Genomic DNA, 19,101 nt, shown 5'->3' on the forward strand with positions numbered 1-19,101 from the left:
GCTGATATGCTTCTGGCGGATCTGGGAACCGCAATTGCAGCCAGTGGGCTGCATAATTGCGATTTATTTCCTACGGCACTCCAGAAATAGGCATAGCATGGTTACTACTGGCTCTCAAACTGTTGTATGGGTCCACCACCGCATTTTACCATTATGTAGACTTTTGTGCCCGAAAAGGAATGAATATCTTGTAAATTATGTATTATTTAAATTCTAGCCATTGCTTTCCTGCAGTCTTATCTTTTAACAGTTTTCCAAACTACCTTGGCTAACTCATCCTATATGGTTTCCATTGTTGAGATGCAAGACCTTAGTTTTGGATAATTTTAAATTCAATATAAAATTGTTTCTTATTATAATCACCCTTGCCTAGAGACTTCTTTCCTACAAGGTTACTAATTAATACTTTTTTATTACACAATGCTAGATAATCTGGTCCCTTGTGGGTACTGTGACATACTGAGTCAGGCAATTATCTTGTATACATTCCATGAACTTGTTGCTCATTCTATTACTGCAAATTTGGTTTGCCCAGTCCATAAAATCAATGTCCTCCATGATTATTGTATTACGTTTACTTGTACCTCTGATTTCCAGGTTTATACTCTATTCTGCACCACAACCATTAGAGGGCCTTGCAACAATGATTGTTTCCCCCCATGCCATTTACTTCGATTCAATCCAGTTCTACTTGTGGATTCGGAGCTCAATTCCTTCTTCGCTACTGACTTTATCCATTATTATCAGGGTTAGCCGCCCCCCTTCTATTTGTCTATCTACTCTAAAGGCTTATTAAAATTCATTCATGGGATGTGGGTGTCACAGGCTCGATCGTTGACCTATCCTTGAACTGATGGCTTGCTGGCCATTTCAGAGGGACGTTAAGTGTCGACCGCATTAGATCAAACTTATTGATGCATCTAATTTGTATTGAATGCTTCGCATAATCAGCTATAGTGCTAATGGTTTTGATTTTTTTCAAATTGTCCTGATATCACCGATATTCTGTGGTCTCCCAATACTGTGCAGAGGAAAACATGAACCAGTGAATTAGAAAGTAGAAATGAGAGATCCGAATGCTCAAGCTATTAGCAACCTCATATTTCGGACTTGATTCTGTTTTCTTCTGCAAATCGTTCCTGCTCTTGAGCATGGGGAAGTATGCACATTTGACGTTTTTGTAGAGCTTAGAATATTTTTTGTAACTTCAAACAAGCTCAAAGTCACTTTGACGGAAGCAGGGATAGGGAAGGAATAAAAAAGGAAAAGAGAGAAGAGTACAAGGGAAAATTTGAAGGGGGGGGGGCAGGAATAGAAAGTAATTTCCAAACATTATATACTGGTTGTTCTCCACCACAAAATCTCCACATCCTTCTATATTACATAGATTTAAGAGAGGCCAACATTCTAATGCACATGAAGCTCAATGCTTTTGCCATTATTAGCTGAAATTGAAGGAAGCTGTTTTGTTGAAGTAACAATTGGAGACAGTTAGTGGAAAAGCAATTTATTGTCCAATTTCTGTCCATTACCTGCAGTTTTGAAAGCTATTCACAATTATTGGACTTAAACACTTGCACAATAAGGCAAATTACATCTGTTACAACATGAGTAAATGAGACATGTTTTTAGAAGTACCACAAAAGGTCAACCAGTTCAAAGCGTAATAAAGATGGGAAGCAGGACCCTGGGAAAAAAAAACTTACATAAGCATTTGACTTCAGGTTTTACATAAATTCAGGCCATTGAAAAGGTATTTTTAAAAAAACCACACATCCATTTTATCCCATCGATGGGCCATTTTACAATGAGCTGAGAAATTGAGATTGTGGGGTTAAGCAAATCAGAATTATTCAAATATTGATTTTTAAAAAATCATTCTTATGAAATTACCATTTGTTCATTCTTTTCCTCCATGTTTAAAAAAACTGCACATCAGTAATTATCTACTATGCGCAATTCTGTGTATAATCGATATAAGCAAATTTTTGAGGTAAGAGGGCCATATTTGATTGTCTGGTCTTTACACAGAATCGCATTGCATGCACATTAAATTATACATTCAAAATTAGATGCAATTCTGAAAAATAATTAAGAATTTATATCTCAACGTACAGTAGCTGCAAATTCTTCTGCCCTCCTGAAAAAGGCACACCTTTAAAATAACTAAAGTGACAGTGTCCTTATTTTATATTTGTAGAAGCAAATTTAGGAAAATATTAATTAAAACTATTTTAAACATTACAAATTAGACATATCAAAATTGGTAACTTTTGAAGGACTAATGTTAATATCATATCCTAATAGATATAATCTATGTCAAGGGGATGCAGTAAGGCAATCGTTTTAAATATATACATATAAAATATATTGTCATTTTAACAGCTCTTATTGTCTAGATTTTGTTAAAAGCACAATGTTTTTATAAATTCACATTAATAGGCTGTATTAAATTTATTAATAGAAGTGAATTAAATATTTTTAGGTTTGGTTAATTTCTCTAATTCTACATGATGTACATGTCTAAATTTCTCGTAGGTTTTGTAGTTCTTCAACTCAGTATTACATGTGAATTCTGTGTTCATATTCTTGGGCTCTACACACATTGGTTGCTTTTTTTGTTGTTTTTGATCACCGTGTCATAATAAATCTGAGTTTTACCTATGCCCTATTTAAAGGGGAAATGCCACCTGATCGGTGTCTTTGGAAAATATTGTGTAGGACACTTTTTAAGAGTATAGCCTGTGTTGTCCTTTTTTTTGGAACTGTAACATGTAGATATTTTGTTGCATTGTGACAATAGATTTCAAAACTCAAACATGGTGAAATACTAAGTGGGTATTGTGTAAAACAAATTTTACTCGGATGAAGCAGGCTATGTTTATCCAACATCTCTTATTGTTCTCTCCCCTAAATTGATCCATAACCTTCTTGTCAATTAGCAAAAAGCAGAAATTCAGTCACAAGATAGTCTGAGAACCAGATGTGTGACTTCAGAAAAAAGTCAACAATAATGTACAGCTCAATCTATCTCATCAATGTTTGAGCCATTTCTCATTATCTCATCTTCCTTTCCTTTTTGATGTTCTGCTCAAAACATGTGATTTATTATGCTTTCCGAATGAAATTAGGCAAAGATCTACTAGTTATTCCTCTTTTGGAGGGAAGTACTTGCAAAATTTGAAGCAGTCCAAGGTACCCAAGATTTTGAGTTTTTTCTAATGCATCCTATGTCCTGAAATGTGGGCTTCAGCTCCTCTGAGAGGTATGGGTAGATTTAACTTTGTTTCTGAATTGGGACTGCCTTTTAAAATTTAAGTAAAGCACACATCCTTTACAACTGTCCTTGTTAAAACAAAGATGAGTGAGCAAAGATGAATGAGTTTCTGTATTGACAAGGGAATCAAAATCAACATACAAGTTACCAGAAATAGCATTCCCAAAGGATCTGCTGCAGATTTGAAAAATCTTGTTGCTACCTATATATAGGCCAGGATTCTCTGTCCATTCACGGCCCATTCTCCAGTTCCCCAGCAGTGAATGGAGTTTTGGCTGAGAGCCATATTCTCCATTCTCACTGGCAGCTGTGGTGGGGCGAACCCAGATCAGAGAATCCCGGCCATAATGTCTATTTAAGTAAATACTGGGATCTGTATGCACGCATGAGATAACATTTTGGAGCATAACTAAATTTGCTTGTAGCTGTCTCCTTACTGTGGAAGGATACAGTGCTGTGTTCAGAATTGGTTGGTGTTAGAATTTATTTTCGCCATTGTTGACTGGTGGCTAGAGCAGAATCTCCTTTTTGGTTCTGAAGACAGTTTCTTTTGTTTTTCTGGGTTTCGGGCATAAATTCAAAAAAATATATATTCTCCCCAAAATGGGAATGGGACCAGCCCATTTTATATGCTTTTTTTTAAAAAAGCATAGTTTTTAAAAAATCACTCCTGACAATTACTGACAGCTGGACTTCAATTATTTTTGTTTATCCTATAATGGATGGTACTAATAAGGTATTAAATATTTTAGAACAAAGAAGTCATCAGAAACATTGCTCTAATGCACAATTTAAAATCAGGTCCCCGGTCTACAATACTGGTAAAAATAGTTCCTGATCACCGAGTATATGTCACTGCTACTTTATGGCACATTATTTAGATTGAAGAAAAAACGCAGCCATATTTTAAACAGCATATTCCCTTCCTCTGGGAAATTAAGAACCAGGGGCAAAATTCTCCTACCCGCCACGCCACATTTCTGCGTCGACCGGCCGGCGGGAGTCTCCGTAACACCGGCCGGTCAATGGGGTTTCCCATTGTGGGGCAGCCCCACGCCGTCGGGAAACCCCCCCGGTGCCGGCAGAACGGAGACTCCCGCCGGCGGAGAATGACGCCCCAGATGTTCAAAATAAAAATAAATTTGGCATTATTTTTGAATCCACTGTTAGCTTGGGACCTCTAGCTAACTGCCAACATCGGGCTGGAAGTGTTTTTAATAAGGTCATGTGCTACATAGATTTGAATTGTCTTTAATGGACTCAAATTATCCATTCATGAGGAACAGAAACACAGGGCAGCATTTTATGTGCCCCCACCAGGCAGTACTTGCGTACCATATTCAAATAGGTAATCAATGGTCAAATGGGTTCATTACCAATCCAATTGACCCCGATAATGCACGGGCCACGCCATGAAATGACTGGCATGGGCAAAAACCAGTTGGGAGCGGGAAGTCGGAATTTTGAGCTCCATTTTTCAAAGGGCGGAAAAGAAAGGGAGGTTCGAGCTTTGGGGGCTCTTCTTTGCAGATTTGGAGAGGTGGGGGGGGTGAGGCCAAGATGGAATCCGATCTTTCATCCTAACCCTCTGCAGCCTTAAACCCAACACCCATCAACCCCTCCCAGCTCAAAACCCTGGATATTTATCAGCTTTGGGGATCTGGGGCTTCTTACTCTTTTTCTTGCAGTTCCGGCAGGCCACTAACATGCACTTGGCACTGCCAGGCCTGATGGAGCTGCCGGTCAATTGGGTTGGAGGGTGGGACTTTCTCCCCAGTGATAGTTATAGGACGGGTTGGCATGGAGTGTTTTCTCCACACCAACGTTACATCGGCGGGGGTGGGGGGTAAAAATTTCTCTGCACCGGACCTTCAACAGCATGATAGCTCTAGTGAAGCATGGGCCATCCACAGAACCAAGGCCGGATCCTCCTGAAATACAGCCGAATGTTATTGTACATCATACTAACAAGGAATCAGCAGTTGCAAATCAGCACATGTTTGGGAAAAATACCCCAATATGCAAAAAAGAATTTAGACCATGACATAAGAATGCAGTAATATACAATCCTGTATTTTTAATTGCCTTGTTCTAAACATCTGGTATCAATATCCAGGATCAGATTTTTTTCTCAAAAGCCACAATTCTGTTATGCCATGGAACTGAATTCATTGAAAAGTATTGGTGACTGAAAAGGGGAAACATTTCCAGGTCAAGCAAAGGAGCATCAAGTTGGGGCTAAAGATTATAGCAGCTCTAAACTGGAAACTGTTGTGCAATTATTTCAGATAGTCCTCCTCCCTGTTTAGAGAGATATTCGATGAAATAATTCCTGAAACATTGGATGAGATTACATTTTCTGTGGACATAAGCAAATCCTCCCCTTAAACACACAATGGAAATTACACCAACACAAGAGAGCATCGGTAAAGAACCTGTTTAAAGACTGAGCTAGCTCGGAATAATTCAGACTTCCACATTATAATCTCAGGGAAATCACATGCTCCGATCTACTTGCTCAATACTTGTCTCTTTTGAACGAATTAAGTGATTCACTTTTTAAAAAAAACTTGCCTTGAGATACCAGTTAATGTAAATCACCAGTCAGACTTGTGCCCCTGAATAATATCTGCGCTAGTTAACACTGATCAAGCAACTATCAAATGTAGCATCACCTGAAATTTAAAATAATTATATGAATACATTTTAAAACAATGGAAGATGGTAAAGAACTGAATTCAATATAGAACACAGAAGGAATGCAGTATACACACACAGATACATATGTAATATCTATCTCATATATATGTATAGGACTTTCAACCTGAGGCAAATGCTATGAGTAGACTCAACCGAATGCTGATGTAGGCACATATATACACTGGGTATTTAGGATTGTTTTCACTTTCTAATGCTTCAAGTCACCTATAATCCCACATTCATTGCATTATTTTCAAGATATGCCAAATGGAGCATTAAGTATGTTCGATACAAGTGTGTACAATACTTCAGAAAATGAGTCAGGATGATAGGTTATGTCATAACGATTAAAGATGCATTCCAAAAGTGACCTTGTGAGGCTGCTGCATGCTTTCATGATAAAACACATGCAAAATAAATCAGACAGTATATGCATTGCACTATGGAAAACCAAACCTTATCCAATAAATGTAGAAATACCAACAGGAAATTTACTGAGATATGTTGAATTTAAATGATAACATGCATCAGAGTTTTTCCGATTGAAGAGACAATATTTTGTGATATTTTGGCATAAAAACTGCTAATATATTTAGTGGGGTTCATGTTAACTTGCTACTGGCATGTGTTGTGCTGCCACCTGCAGCATCAGATGTAATAGTTGCCAAAAAAGGACTCAGCAGCATTTCATTGACTTTGAATCAAATTAAAAACATTACTAGAAATTTCATATCCATAAGTGCATCATTTCCTTTGTATTTATCATAATATTAAAAACATGGTTGCATCACTTAGCATGTGGGTACGGTTAATGTCCCTGTTGCCTCCTCTGCCTGAACAGAAAGACTGCATCTAGAAAGCCTGTATCTGAATGCAGTGAACTGAAACTAGACCCATTTAGGATGTAAATAAGCATCGATTTCCTACGACTGTGATATGATTACTGCAATACTGGTACTACTGTGATTAAAAGCAAAGCATTTTGTCTAAACTGGCTGTTATAATTAGGCTAGTTGGGCAGATAATTGATGTCAACGTCTTCAGATACAATTGATAAGTGTCAGAGGATAAGTTTACTTTTGCCCCATCAATGTGAATGCCATCAGTTCTCTATTCCAAAGTACAAGCGTATTGGAAATTTTACACACTTGATAGTATACAGCACAAGCAATGTTGTGACTTAATTTACTCATGTGGCAAAAAAACAAAACAGAATTTGGAATTAAGCAGTTGAAATGTGTCAATCGCCCACCCACGTCCTACTTTCCCTGCCAATTTTTCAAACTGGCCATTACTGTGCTACATCAAGCCAATATCTTGAAAACAAGCCTCATAGTTAGCTTTGCTGTTGTTGTTTGACAAACATCTTACTACGTAATGAGGCTCAAAGCAAACTGAACAGAGGGTTTTCTGGACTCATATGTACACTAGTTACTGCAATAACTGTGGCTTGTGTGACAATGCCAAAAATGGTGCAAGGGTTTTCTCTTTCACAAAAGGATTTAAAGACAGACATAATTTTAATGCTCCAACTCAGTTAACTATACTAGTTGTTAACCATTCACCAGCTGAGAGTAGAGTGCCAAATTTTGAAGGAAAGCAGAAAGTGACATGTTTAAATTATTTGATTTGAATTACACCCAATTGTATAACACCATCCATGGTGGGTGCGGTAAATTCCTTGGCCCTGGCTGTAGGTGAATGGACCGCAAATAAGAGTAGAAATAGATTTACAAGTTTTATCTGCTTTTACATTCCCTGATTTCTTTTTGCTTTCAGCAGGTGCATTCTGATTACTTACATTTAACTACAATAATAATCAGAACATCTTGAATTACCACAACACTACAATTGTGAACATGAATAGAACTCCCATTCCATGGCAATATTGTCGTCTAACATATTACAAACTGCACACCAGAGGGAAGCATAAATATGGCTGAAATCAACTAGAAATGTATTGAATACAAAGGTAGATTGTAATTAGATTAAGAGTTAAAAAATATAAACTTTTATCACCAGGATTAACTGCAATAAGCTTCTGTCAGTCTAAACTTATAATATGCTTACATTAAGGAATGCATCAACCCCGTCGACGCTGAGAGGGGATTTTCCTAAAAAAGGTCCAGGTGCTTATTGCAGAAGCTGTGCTAGCTCCATTATGGAGCACGGGTACAAATCTAATAGCAATGATGAACCAACAAGCATCGGAACCAACCAAAGTAAATTTTAAAATGTGGCATGGATGGCATGGGCAAATCATTGGCAGAAATTTTGCAGCTTCTTCAAATGTGGCCACTGCATGTTCCTATAAACTATCTAACCTAGGCCATGAGTTTGCAGAAGGGCTGCAAACATGTATCCATACTCTCCAGAAATTAGAGGTTTGACTTGCGGATCACACACCAGTTTTTTTTTGTTGAGTAATTCAAATACCAGTTTGTTCATCTGTAGTTGATCAGTCTCTTTCGAAATGATCAGTTTTTGCATATTTACATGAGAGCAATGAGCAGGCTCACTTGTACAACACGGAATTCAATGATGGCTATAAAGAAAAACTTTAGCAGGCTCAAATTCCACTTAATATAAAAAATACGTACAGATAGAGAGAAAAAACTAAGTTAGCAGTTCTCCTGCATTAACAATACAGTCAACTGTCCAAATTGGCTACATTAGACTTAAAAAGCTAAAAAAGGCACAATTTTCCCTTTTCTGATATACACTGTAAACTTCTCATTAGAATGCATGCATAAAATCAAATCTGTATCACAGTACACAAAAATAAAGTTTACAAACAAAATACATGCAGATTTTCTGTCACCTATGTTTTTCCAATGTACAGTCCTTAGGCTGTAAAACTTCATCTTCTTTTCGCCTCAACCCAGGCCTGATCCTCTCTGTAAACTGTATGTAGTGCTTATGACATAATGGCAAAGCATTTGCAGGACAGACATTTCCAAAATCCCGATCACTTTGCGAAAAGAAAAGCTATGCAGGATAATTTTAAGGCATATTTGTTTCCTGTTTTAAGGCAGTCATTTGTGGTGAAACCGGAGCTGTTTGGCCATGCCAGCCATGACTTTTGGTAACTGATTGCTGATAATTTCCACCAACATTTCAGGGAACTCCACACTGAGTGTCTTGGATTCCACAAAGGTGTAGAAACAAAACTGCAACAACCCTTCAACCAGCTACAAGAGAAAAAAAAAGCACATTAGTAAAGCATGGCATTTGTACAATGGGTTAAAAATCACCAAAATATGAAGAGAATAAAAAATAGACCTGCGAATACAGACTGAAAGTTAGAGATTACATTATTCTAGCAGCAACCTCCCAGGTTATCCACTGTTCCCTAATGGGTGAATAGGTAACTAGCTTAATTATAATAGGAATTGTTGGACACTGCTCATGGAGGTATGTAGGTTCTCAGTTTTGTAAGAAGTATTTTGCTTGTACCTTCCTTGCATCGTAGTCAAAAGTCAGGATCTTGATGTGCGGAAAATTGCAGGATCAGACTTTTACACCATTACTTTCAGATTTTATAATATACCTGGTTTTTCCATGTATTTTATTTCCAGTTTTATTATTCAAATTCTCATGTTACACTCTTGTTAATGATTCTTCCATTACCTATAACACTCATGTCTATGGGTCAGATTCAATCTAGGAATTGAACACATTGGGCGCGATTCTCCACTCCCACGCCGGTTGGGAGAATCGCCTGGGCCGCCAAAATTTCCGGGGACGCCGGTCCGACGCCCTCCCGCGATTCTCCCAAGAGGCGGGAACGGCCCGGTCGAGTTTCGCGGGCCGCAGGCCGGAGAATCGCCGGAGACACCCAAAATGGCGATTCTCCAGCACCCCCGCTATTCTGAGGCCCGGATGGGCCGAGCGGCCAGGCCAAAACGGCGGGTTCCCCATGGCGCCATCCACACCTGGTCGCTGCAGTCGTGGGCGGTGCGTGAATGCTGGAGGGGGGCCTGCGGGGGTGCGAGTGGGGATCCTGCACCGGGGCGTACCTCAGATATGGGTGGCCCGCGATCGGTGCCCACCGATCGTCGGGCTGTCCTCTCTGAAGGAGGACCTCCTTCCTTCCGCGACCCCGCAAGATCCGTCTGCCATCTTCTTGCGGGGCGGACTTATAGAGAGGACGGCAACCGCGCATGCGCGGATGACGTCCGTTATGCGGCGCCGGCCGTGTCATGTATGCGGCGCCGCTTTTACGCGGGCGACAAGGCCTGGCGCGGGTAGATGACGCGGTCCCGATACTGGCCCATTGTCAGGGCCTGAATCGGTCGGGACCGGGGCCGTTCCGCGCCGTCGTGAACCTCGACGGCGTTCACGACAGCGCGGCCACTTCGGCGTGGGGGTGGAGAATCCCGCCAATTATTTACTGCAGATGCCATCCTTCTGATGCAGTATAAAGTTGAGCCCACGTTCACCTTGCAGTTAAGAACGACATTAAAGGTCTCATAGCAAGGGCAGCACGGTGGCGCAGTGGTTAGTGCTGCTGCCTCACGGCGCCGAGGTCCCAGGTTCGATCCCGGCTCTGGGTCACTGTCCGTGTGGAGTTTGCACATTCTCCCTGTGTCTGCGTGGGTTTCGCCCCCACGACCCAAAGATGTGCAGGGTAGGTGAATTGGCCACGCTAAATTGCCCCTTAATTGGAAAAAATGAATTGGATACTCTTAAATTTATTTTGAAAAAGATCTCATAGCAATACAGTGAAGTTGTGATGCGTCAGACCCAGAAGACATGAAATTCCAGTTGAAAAATGAAATGAAATGAAAATCGCTTATTGTCACAAGTAGGCTTCAAATGAAGTTACTGTGAAAAGCCCCTAGTCGCCACATTCCGGCGCCTGTTTGGGGAGGCAGTTACGGGAATTGAACAGTGCTGCTGGCCAGCCTTGGTCTCTTTCAAAGCCAGCGATTTAGCCCAGTGTGCTAAACAGCAAAGTTGCCAAATGCCAGCAGAATAGCAAATTCCATAGAATGATGGCCATGATACCACTGAAATTTCGCACTGGCAACTCTGGATTAGACAAGCTCGTCAATAAATCAGGGTCAAATTAGACCACACAAGAGCACAAAATCATGGAGCCCAAGAAGGCCAATGACCCTCCTGAAGAGCCCAATGAATGCTCACCTATTGTGTAGCTTTAATAATGTAGTTGGAAATGCAAAACATTACTTAAGGGTATGCCACACACTGGGCAGAATTCAATCCTTCTGGCAATGCATTTGGAGGCTGCGGAGCATTTAATCAGGAGGGTATTTTCCCACCTCTGCCAAATTAAATCTGGGGCAGTGAGACTCTTGGGTTTCCTTCTCACCCACAAGCTAAATGAGGCACTTTAGTGGAAATTAACGTCACCTGCTGATGTTTAATCAGCAGTGGGCAGGCAGTGGACTCACGGGGAACTTATAAACAGGGGCTGTTTAGCACAGGGCTAAATCGCTGGCTTTGAAAGCAGACCAAGGAAGGCCAGCAGCACGGTTCGATTCCCGTAACAGCCTCCCCGAACAGGCGCCGGAATGTGGCGACTAGGGGCTTTTCACAGTAACTTCATTTGAAGCCTACTTGTGACAATAAGCGATTTTCATTTCATTTTCATTTCAAAACGCCTCATTCAAAGGCACTCAGTGCCTGATCAAGAGATCTGGGAACAGGCATGGGGTGGCTGGTGAGGTCCTCACCTCTGCCTTTCTTCCGGTTCTCCCCCCACCCCATCCCAGCCCAACTAGCGATCCCCTCCCTGCGATCCCCACCCCACTCTTAGTCAATTGTGGTCTGGGTCCCACATCAACTGTAGGCCTCTGCTGGGTGCATTACCAGCAGCAATTATGCACTGATGGGCAATGGAGAGCTGCTGGCATCTGATTTGCTGGCAGCTATTTAATAACTAGGTGGTATTTTCTTCCATGGGGAAGGTCCAATGTTGGCCTGTTAACTGCCCAATGGGCATTAATTCTGGTAGACATTCTCTAATGGAGGCGATGCAGGCTCCAGTGGGATCTCCAGCCGGCAGGCGAAAGCCCCACACCAACATTAAATTCCGCCCATTGTTGGCATAATCTCTTTCCCACGATTGCTCTGCTTTCATGACTGTCACTCTGGGGCTGCAACCCGCTAACAGGGCAGGTGTTAGGAGCAGCCCAGGTTAATTTCAGTTCTGTTTATGTCACTCCAAATCTGGAGCACACAGTATGATAAAATTCCACTGCTGCACAGTTGGTCTGACCAACCCAAGAACTTTACTTAAAAGCTATACACAATGATAGGCGAATATCATACCACAACAGAGTGGAACAATATGACCGATTCCCATGACAAGACTCCAATCGCAACTGGAATGACAATTAGTTGACTAATAAGCGAGTTGCACCCATCGGTTCTTGCTAGCCTGCTGCTTAGTACTTGAATGTTGAGAGCCTCATTATCAGAAGATTGAAATTAAGCACTTTAAAGAAATGCCAACTCCTTTATTTGTGAAATAAGCATCAACTGCAGCCCTTATTCTCCAATGTACAAGTTGTGCCTCAGTTGGTCGCACTTTTTCCTCTGCATCACCAGGTTCTGGGTTCAAGACCCACTCCAGAGATTTTTTAAAAATCAAAAGGGAACTTTTGCACTGTCGGATGCGAGGTTAAACTGAAGTCCCATCTGCCTGCTTTTGCGGATGTAAAAGGTGCCATGGCACTATCTGGGGAGAAGAGCAGGGTAGCTATACCCATTGTCACAGCCAATATTGCCCATTCCTTTTCACAAGCTGTATGTCAATGACTTCTGCATTTTCCTTCAATCATAAATAAAATAACAAATTTACTGTTTATGGGAGTTGCAATCCTTTACATTTACCATTGAAAATATTGTAAATTAAGTGGTTAAGAACTTTGAAATATCACTGCTTGAATTCATAAGTATTACTGGCAAGTTTGACATGTCCCATCAAAAAAAAAACTGACCAGTACACAGAATTCCAATTAATAGAGATTTTGAGTTGGTAAAGTGCTGGAAATTCAACCCCATCCGGTGATTATTACATTGCTGCTCTGGAAGTCTGCTATTGCTGCCACATTTCCCTAGATTTGCGTCAACCGATTATGGGGGGAGATTTCAACATGGTCCTTGATCCAAGGCTGGACCGGTTCTAGGTTCTAGGTCTGGGAAGGTATCAGCTATGGCTAAGGAACGGGGGTTCATGGAGCACATGGAGGGAGTTGATCCGTGGAGATTCAGGAAGCCAAGCGGTAAGATGTTTTCATTCTACTCCCATGTGCATAAGGTGTATTCTGGGATAAACCTTTTTGTGATGGACAAAACGCTGCTGGCTGAGTTGGTAGATGCTGAATATTCAGCAATAGTGGTGTCAGACCGCGCCCCGCGCTGGGTGGACTTGCAAGTTAGTAAAGGAAAGGCCCAGCGCGCGCAATGGAGGTCGGATGTGGGGCTGTTAGCGGAGGAGGAGATGTGTGAGTGGGTGAGGGTGGTCATTCGGGGATACATTAAGAGTAATGATACGGGAGAGGTGTCGGCGATTGGTCTGGGAGGCATTGATGGTAGTTATCATGGGAGAATTCATCTCAATTCGGGCCCATAAGGATAAGGCTGAGTTGAACAGATCGGTAGGCAAAATTTTACAGGTGGACAGGAGGCGCGCCGAGTCTCCGGATGACGGGCTTTTGGAAGAACGGCAGAGACTGCAGCTAGAATTTGGGCTCCTGTTCACAGGTAAGATGGTGGGACAGCTGAAGAAGGTAAAGGGGGCGGTTTATGAATATGGGGTGAAAGCTAGTAGGATGCTGGCGCATCAGCTGAGGAAAGAGAAAGATAGGGAAAGTGAGGGACATGGGGGAAGGTGGTTCTGGACCCGGCGGGGGTGAATGATGTGTTTCGAGAGTTTTACAATAAATTGTGTAAATCGGAACCCCCAGCCGGGGAGGAGGGGATGAAACAATTTTGGGGAGGGGCTGGAGTTCCTGAGGATAGATGAGGAGTTGGTGGAGGATCTGGGTGCCCCAATTGGGCTTGGAGAGGTTTTGAGGGGTTGGGGGAGGTGCAATCGGGCAAAGCCCCGGGACCGGATGAATAGTTGGTGCAGTTCTATAACAAGTTTTCCGGGCTGTTGGGGCCGCTTTTGGTAAAGGCTTTAATGAGTCAAAGGAGTTGGGTGTGCTCCCCCCACAACGTTATCGCAGGCATCGATTTACCTTATCTTAAAACGGGATAAAGATCCGGAAAGCTGTGTGTCGTTTAGGCCAATCTCCCTGCTAAATGTGGATGCAAAATTACTGGCAAAGATCTTGGCCACACGGATAGAGGTCTGTGTTCCAGGGGTAATAGGGGAGGATCTAGACGTGATTTGTTAAGGGACGACACCTGGCATCCAACATTAGGCGGCTCCTTTACGTGATAATGATGCTTGCGGAGGGGTGGGAGGTCGAGGTGGTGGTGGCCATGGATGCAGAAAAGGCCTATGATCGGGTGGAGTGGAAATATCTGTGGCAGGTCCTGGAAAGGTTTGGGTTTGGGCAGGGATTTGTGGATTGTATCTGGTTGCTATATCAGACACCGGTGGTAAATGTAAGGACGAATCAGGTGCAATCAGAATACTTTAGCCTGTGTCGGGGGACAAGACAGGGATGCCCACTCTCCCCACTACTGTTCACCCTGGCCATTCAGCCGTTGGCAATGGCGCTGTGAAAATTGAACATTTGGCGGGGGATAGTGAGAGGGGGTTGGAACAAAGGGTCTAGCTCTATGCAGATGATTTGCTCCTTTATATAACAGACCCGTTGGGGTTTGCAGGAATTATGGGGATACTTGAGGAATTTGGCCGGTTCTCAGGTTATAAATTGAATATGCGTAAAAGCGAGGCTTTTGCGATCCAGGCAAGGAGGCAGGAGAGGAGATTGAGGGAGATGCCGTTCAAGGTGGTGGGAGGGAGTTTTAGGTATCTGGGGATTCAAGTGGCAAGGGACTGGGGTCAGCTTCACAAAGTAAATTTGGGCAGGTTGATAGAGCAGATGAAAGGTGACTTCCGAAGGTGGGCCGTGCTCCCGCTGTCATTGGCGGGAAGGGTACAGACTGTGAAACTGACAATCCTTCCGAGATTGCTGTTCGATTTCCAGTGTCTCCCAATTTTCATCCCTACGTCGTTTTTTAGGAAGATGAATGCGGCGATCTTGGGTTTTATTTGGGCCGGGGAAGATCCAAAGGTGAAGAAGGTCCTACTTGAGCGGGGGCGCGGGGAGAGGGGACTGGCCCTTCCGAACTTTATCAACTATTACTGGGCGGTTAAAATATTGATGGTTAGGAAGTGGGTAGTGGGGGAGAGGTCAGTGTGGGAGCTGGTAGAGGCGGCACCTTGTAAGGGCACGAGTCTGAAGGCTTTATTAACTGCACCTCTGCTGTTCTCGCCGGCTCAGTACTCCACAAGTCCGGTGGTAGTGGCAGCCCTGAGGGTGTGGAGGCAGTGCAAGCAGCACATGGAACTAGAGGGGGTGTTGGTGTGGTCATCGATCTGTGACAACCACCGGTTCGCTCTGGGAGGAGGGGGGGGGGGGTCGGACAGGGGCTTTAGGAGGTGGCAGCGTGCAGGGATCGAGAGATTCAGAGATCTTTTTATTGAGGAGGGTTTCCCGAGTTTGGAAGAGCTAGAGGAGGAGTTTGGGTTGCCAGGTGAGAATGGGTTCTGGTACTTGCAAGTGCAGGATTTTGTTTGGAGGCAGGTCCGGGGCTTCCTGCATCTCCCACTAAGGGGGTTACAGGATAAGGTGATGTCAAAAACAGGAGTTGGGGAGGGAAGTCTTGGAAATATATAAGGAACTGATGGAGTGGGAAGGGGTTCCAATAGGGGAGGTGAAGAGGAAGTGGGAGGAAGAGTTGCAAGGGGAGTTGGATTATGGGAGGAGGCCCTGAGGATTGTTAATGCATCCTCCTCGTGTGCCAGGCCGATGTTTTGGCCTTTGCCTCCATGATGGCCTGGAGACGGATTCTGTTGGGATGGAGGGACTCGGAGTCTCCAAAGTCGGGTGTTTGGGTCAGCGACATGGCGGGGTTTCTCAGGTTGGAGAAAATCAAATTCGTCTTAAGGGGTTCACTCGGAGGTGGCAGCTGTTCATCGACTTCTTCAAGGAAAATTAGGCCGTCAGCAGCCTCGGGGGCGGGGGGGCATGGAAGTGACGTATATGGGTAGGAAAATCAATGAAGGGAGAACCGTGAAATGGAGTAGTTAGAAGGAACATGATAGTCAGGGTTTATGCTTGGTGGAGAAGGTTATGTTATTGTGGGTTTTTTTGATCTCTTTGTTTAAAAATGTTAAAATTATAAATGCCGTAATAAAATATTTTCTAAAAAAAAAAAAAAAAAATTTCTGCCACATTTCCGACATTGCGAATTACTGTATTTCCAAAAATTACTTCATTAGTTGTAAAGTGCTTTAAGACATCCGGTGGTTGTGAAAAGCGCGATATAAATGGTCCATTCTTTAATCATGACAAGATTTGTAATTTGAATAAGTTGGATGTTACTGTAATGTCATTGAATTACATTCAACTGGCAAGTCGGCTGGGACCAATGATACATTTACTGAAGTTCACTGAAGTTCCCTGGAGTTTTACTCACATCATGCATTGAATCCAGTAGTTTGGTCAGCTGATAAAAACGTTGCCAGTTTTGACTTGAGCTTCCCTCTTTCTTCACTATGGCTTTTCCTAGCTCCTTAATGTAGGAGGTCCGGATTTCATCAAACATAGCCTGGCTCTTCAAACTGTCTATTGGTACTGAAACAGTGCAAAAATAGTGAGGTGAACGTGTTAATTTGTAAATGACAAAAGGCATACAAATTTTCTCCATTTCCACATTTGATTCCTTCAAAGGCAATGACCTCAAAAGAAAACAAGAAACTCATCTTTTCAAGAATCTGCTTTCACTGAAAAACATTTCTTCATTCAAAGAACTTGCATTTGTACAGTGTCATTCGTAGATACCAGTGTTAATGGTCGTCAAATGTGGCCAAACATTTGTATACAACTAGGTTTCACAAACATTAATGTGATAATTGAATGCTAATCTATTTATGGTGATGCAAGTTATGGTTTATGCATTGGTCAGGCCATCAGGAATACACACAAGGCCCCATTGCACTATTCAAAGAGAAACACAGAAGCTATTCCTGAACCGGCATTTAGGGACTTGATGTAGCAAGCATTGTCACAATATTGCACTGATATGTCAGTCTTAGTCTTGGAATAGGGCTTAAATCCATGACCTGCTGATGTAGAGTCTAAACAGCCACCACTGAGCTAAGGTGATAACTGACAACATAACCAGATTTCATACATTTATAACCTTTCTACGTGCGTACAATTGCATTCAGTTTTTTTTTCATATGATGTTTGGATTGAACGCATTAAGAAGTAGGGAAGATTAAAATTTTGCTAATCAACAACTGGTTTGCATTTGTATTCAATTATTTTGCCATAATTCAATTTTGAAATATGTTTTTGAGTCATAAGAGTTTTACAGCACAGAAAAGGCCCTTTGGTCCATTGTGGCTGTGCCGGCCATTAAACACCTATCTGAAGCCCATTTTCCAGCACTTAGTCCACAGCTGTGTTTGCTGTGGCGTTTCAAGTGCTCATCTAAATGCTTCTTAAATGTTGAGTGTTCCCACCTCCACCACCCTTTCAGTCAGTGAATTCCAGATTCTCACTACCCTCTGGGTGGAAAAGCTTTTCCTCAAATCCCCTCTAAATCTCCTGCTCTTTACCTTAAATCTATGTACCCAGATTATTGACACCTCTACTAAGGGGAACAATTTCTTCCTATCTACCATATCTATATCCCTCATAATACTGTATACCTCAAAGAGGTTTCCCATCTCAGCCTTCTCTGCTCTAAGGAAAACAACTCCAACCTATCCAGCCTCACTTCATAGCTGAAATGCTCCAGCTAGGCAACCTCCTGGTGAATCTCCTCTGTACTATTTCTAGTGCAATCACATTAAGAGTGGCCTTGCAGTCATCTAATGATTCAGCTGTAGTCACATATCTTCTTACTTGGCACAGTGCCCACATTGTTACAATGATTAATAGGCATCGCACTGAGACTAAAATCGACAAATTAACAGAAAACAATATGATGTGTCCAGTCTACTTACTATTCCCAAGCAGAATACCTACTTGTACCAAGCAGCAATAATGCCTTCATGCATAGATATTCTTCATAGGCAACCTTAAGGTTTCTGAAATCCATCGCAATGTTGCTCATTCCTTTGCACAAGCTGTACATTGATGACTGCTGCATCCGTTCCCTTTAATCGTAATTAAAATGAAAAATGTCAACAAATTAAATGGTTATGGGGTAGCAGCCCTTTACAATTACAATTGAAAACATTGTAAATTAAGTGGTTAGGAAAATGGAAATATCAGAGGGCTGTTTGAATGCAAAATCTTCCTTTTATAGAAGAAATTATCTCCCAAGTCTAATAAATTTGAAGTTTGCAATTAAAATGCTGTGGGAAATACATGAATATTTTCATCATCAGAACAGCTAAGCAAGATGGGGAACCCTACACAAGTTTCACCTGGCTGCCAGGGCAATTTAGTGACTAATCAATTCCAGCTACAAGAGGAAAGCACCCCCTCTTTAAATTCTGCACCATTCATCCAAAATTATCCACAGTCCATGAGCGGCTGTAGACAACTCTCTTTTCCCTGCTAGTTTCCATGCCACTGCCATTCCTCCCTCTGTCCAGTTTCTGATGTTGTCCACTCATCCAGTCCTTCTCTGACCTCACCTGTTCTAGTCCTTCACTGACCTGTTCTTTGCTGAAGTTTCACCTTCTATTGTTGTCAACATCAGATTCTCACCTTATCTTTTCTAGTGGTTCTACTTTTTCCATGACTCCACTTCAGCTAAAAGTCAAGGAGATTCTGGAACTCCAATTTTCCTGCAAACAAGTTCAATGATTCGTTCTGTCCAGTTGATTTTAAGGACCATTTGCCAGAGCAACATTTCAAATGCTGCAATAATCTTCTCATCAGCCTTATTGTGTGATCTCACATCCTTTACAGTGCAATAATGCTCCACACCAGGGAATTTGCAAGTTGCTTTTC

The 19,101-nt window shown here is 42.2% G+C and overlaps 1 protein-coding gene across 2 annotated transcripts in view; it reads right to left on the reverse strand.

Annotated features, from left to right (window-relative positions):
• Positions 1-1,491: 1,491 nt before the first annotated feature.
• Positions 1,492-19,101, reverse strand: part of LOC140426994 (glucocorticoid receptor-like) — a 170,231-nt gene continuing 152,621 nt past the window's right edge. For both annotated transcript variants that reach the window (XM_072512350.1, XM_072512349.1), the window contains exons 7-9: positions 18,166-18,296; positions 16,607-16,764; positions 1,492-9,168 (exon numbers count right to left, since the gene is read on the reverse strand). In XM_072512350.1, the coding sequence (XP_072368451.1) occupies positions 9,013-9,168; positions 16,607-16,764; positions 18,166-18,296 (445 nt within the window). In that variant the 3' untranslated portion in view covers positions 1,492-9,012. The remainder of the gene's footprint in view (positions 9,169-16,606; positions 16,765-18,165; positions 18,297-19,101) is intronic.

Source organism: Scyliorhinus torazame, chromosome 7 (genome assembly GCF_047496885.1).
Source record: "Scyliorhinus torazame isolate Kashiwa2021f chromosome 7, sScyTor2.1, whole genome shotgun sequence".
Taxonomy (NCBI): domain Eukaryota; kingdom Metazoa; phylum Chordata; class Chondrichthyes; order Carcharhiniformes; family Scyliorhinidae; genus Scyliorhinus; species Scyliorhinus torazame.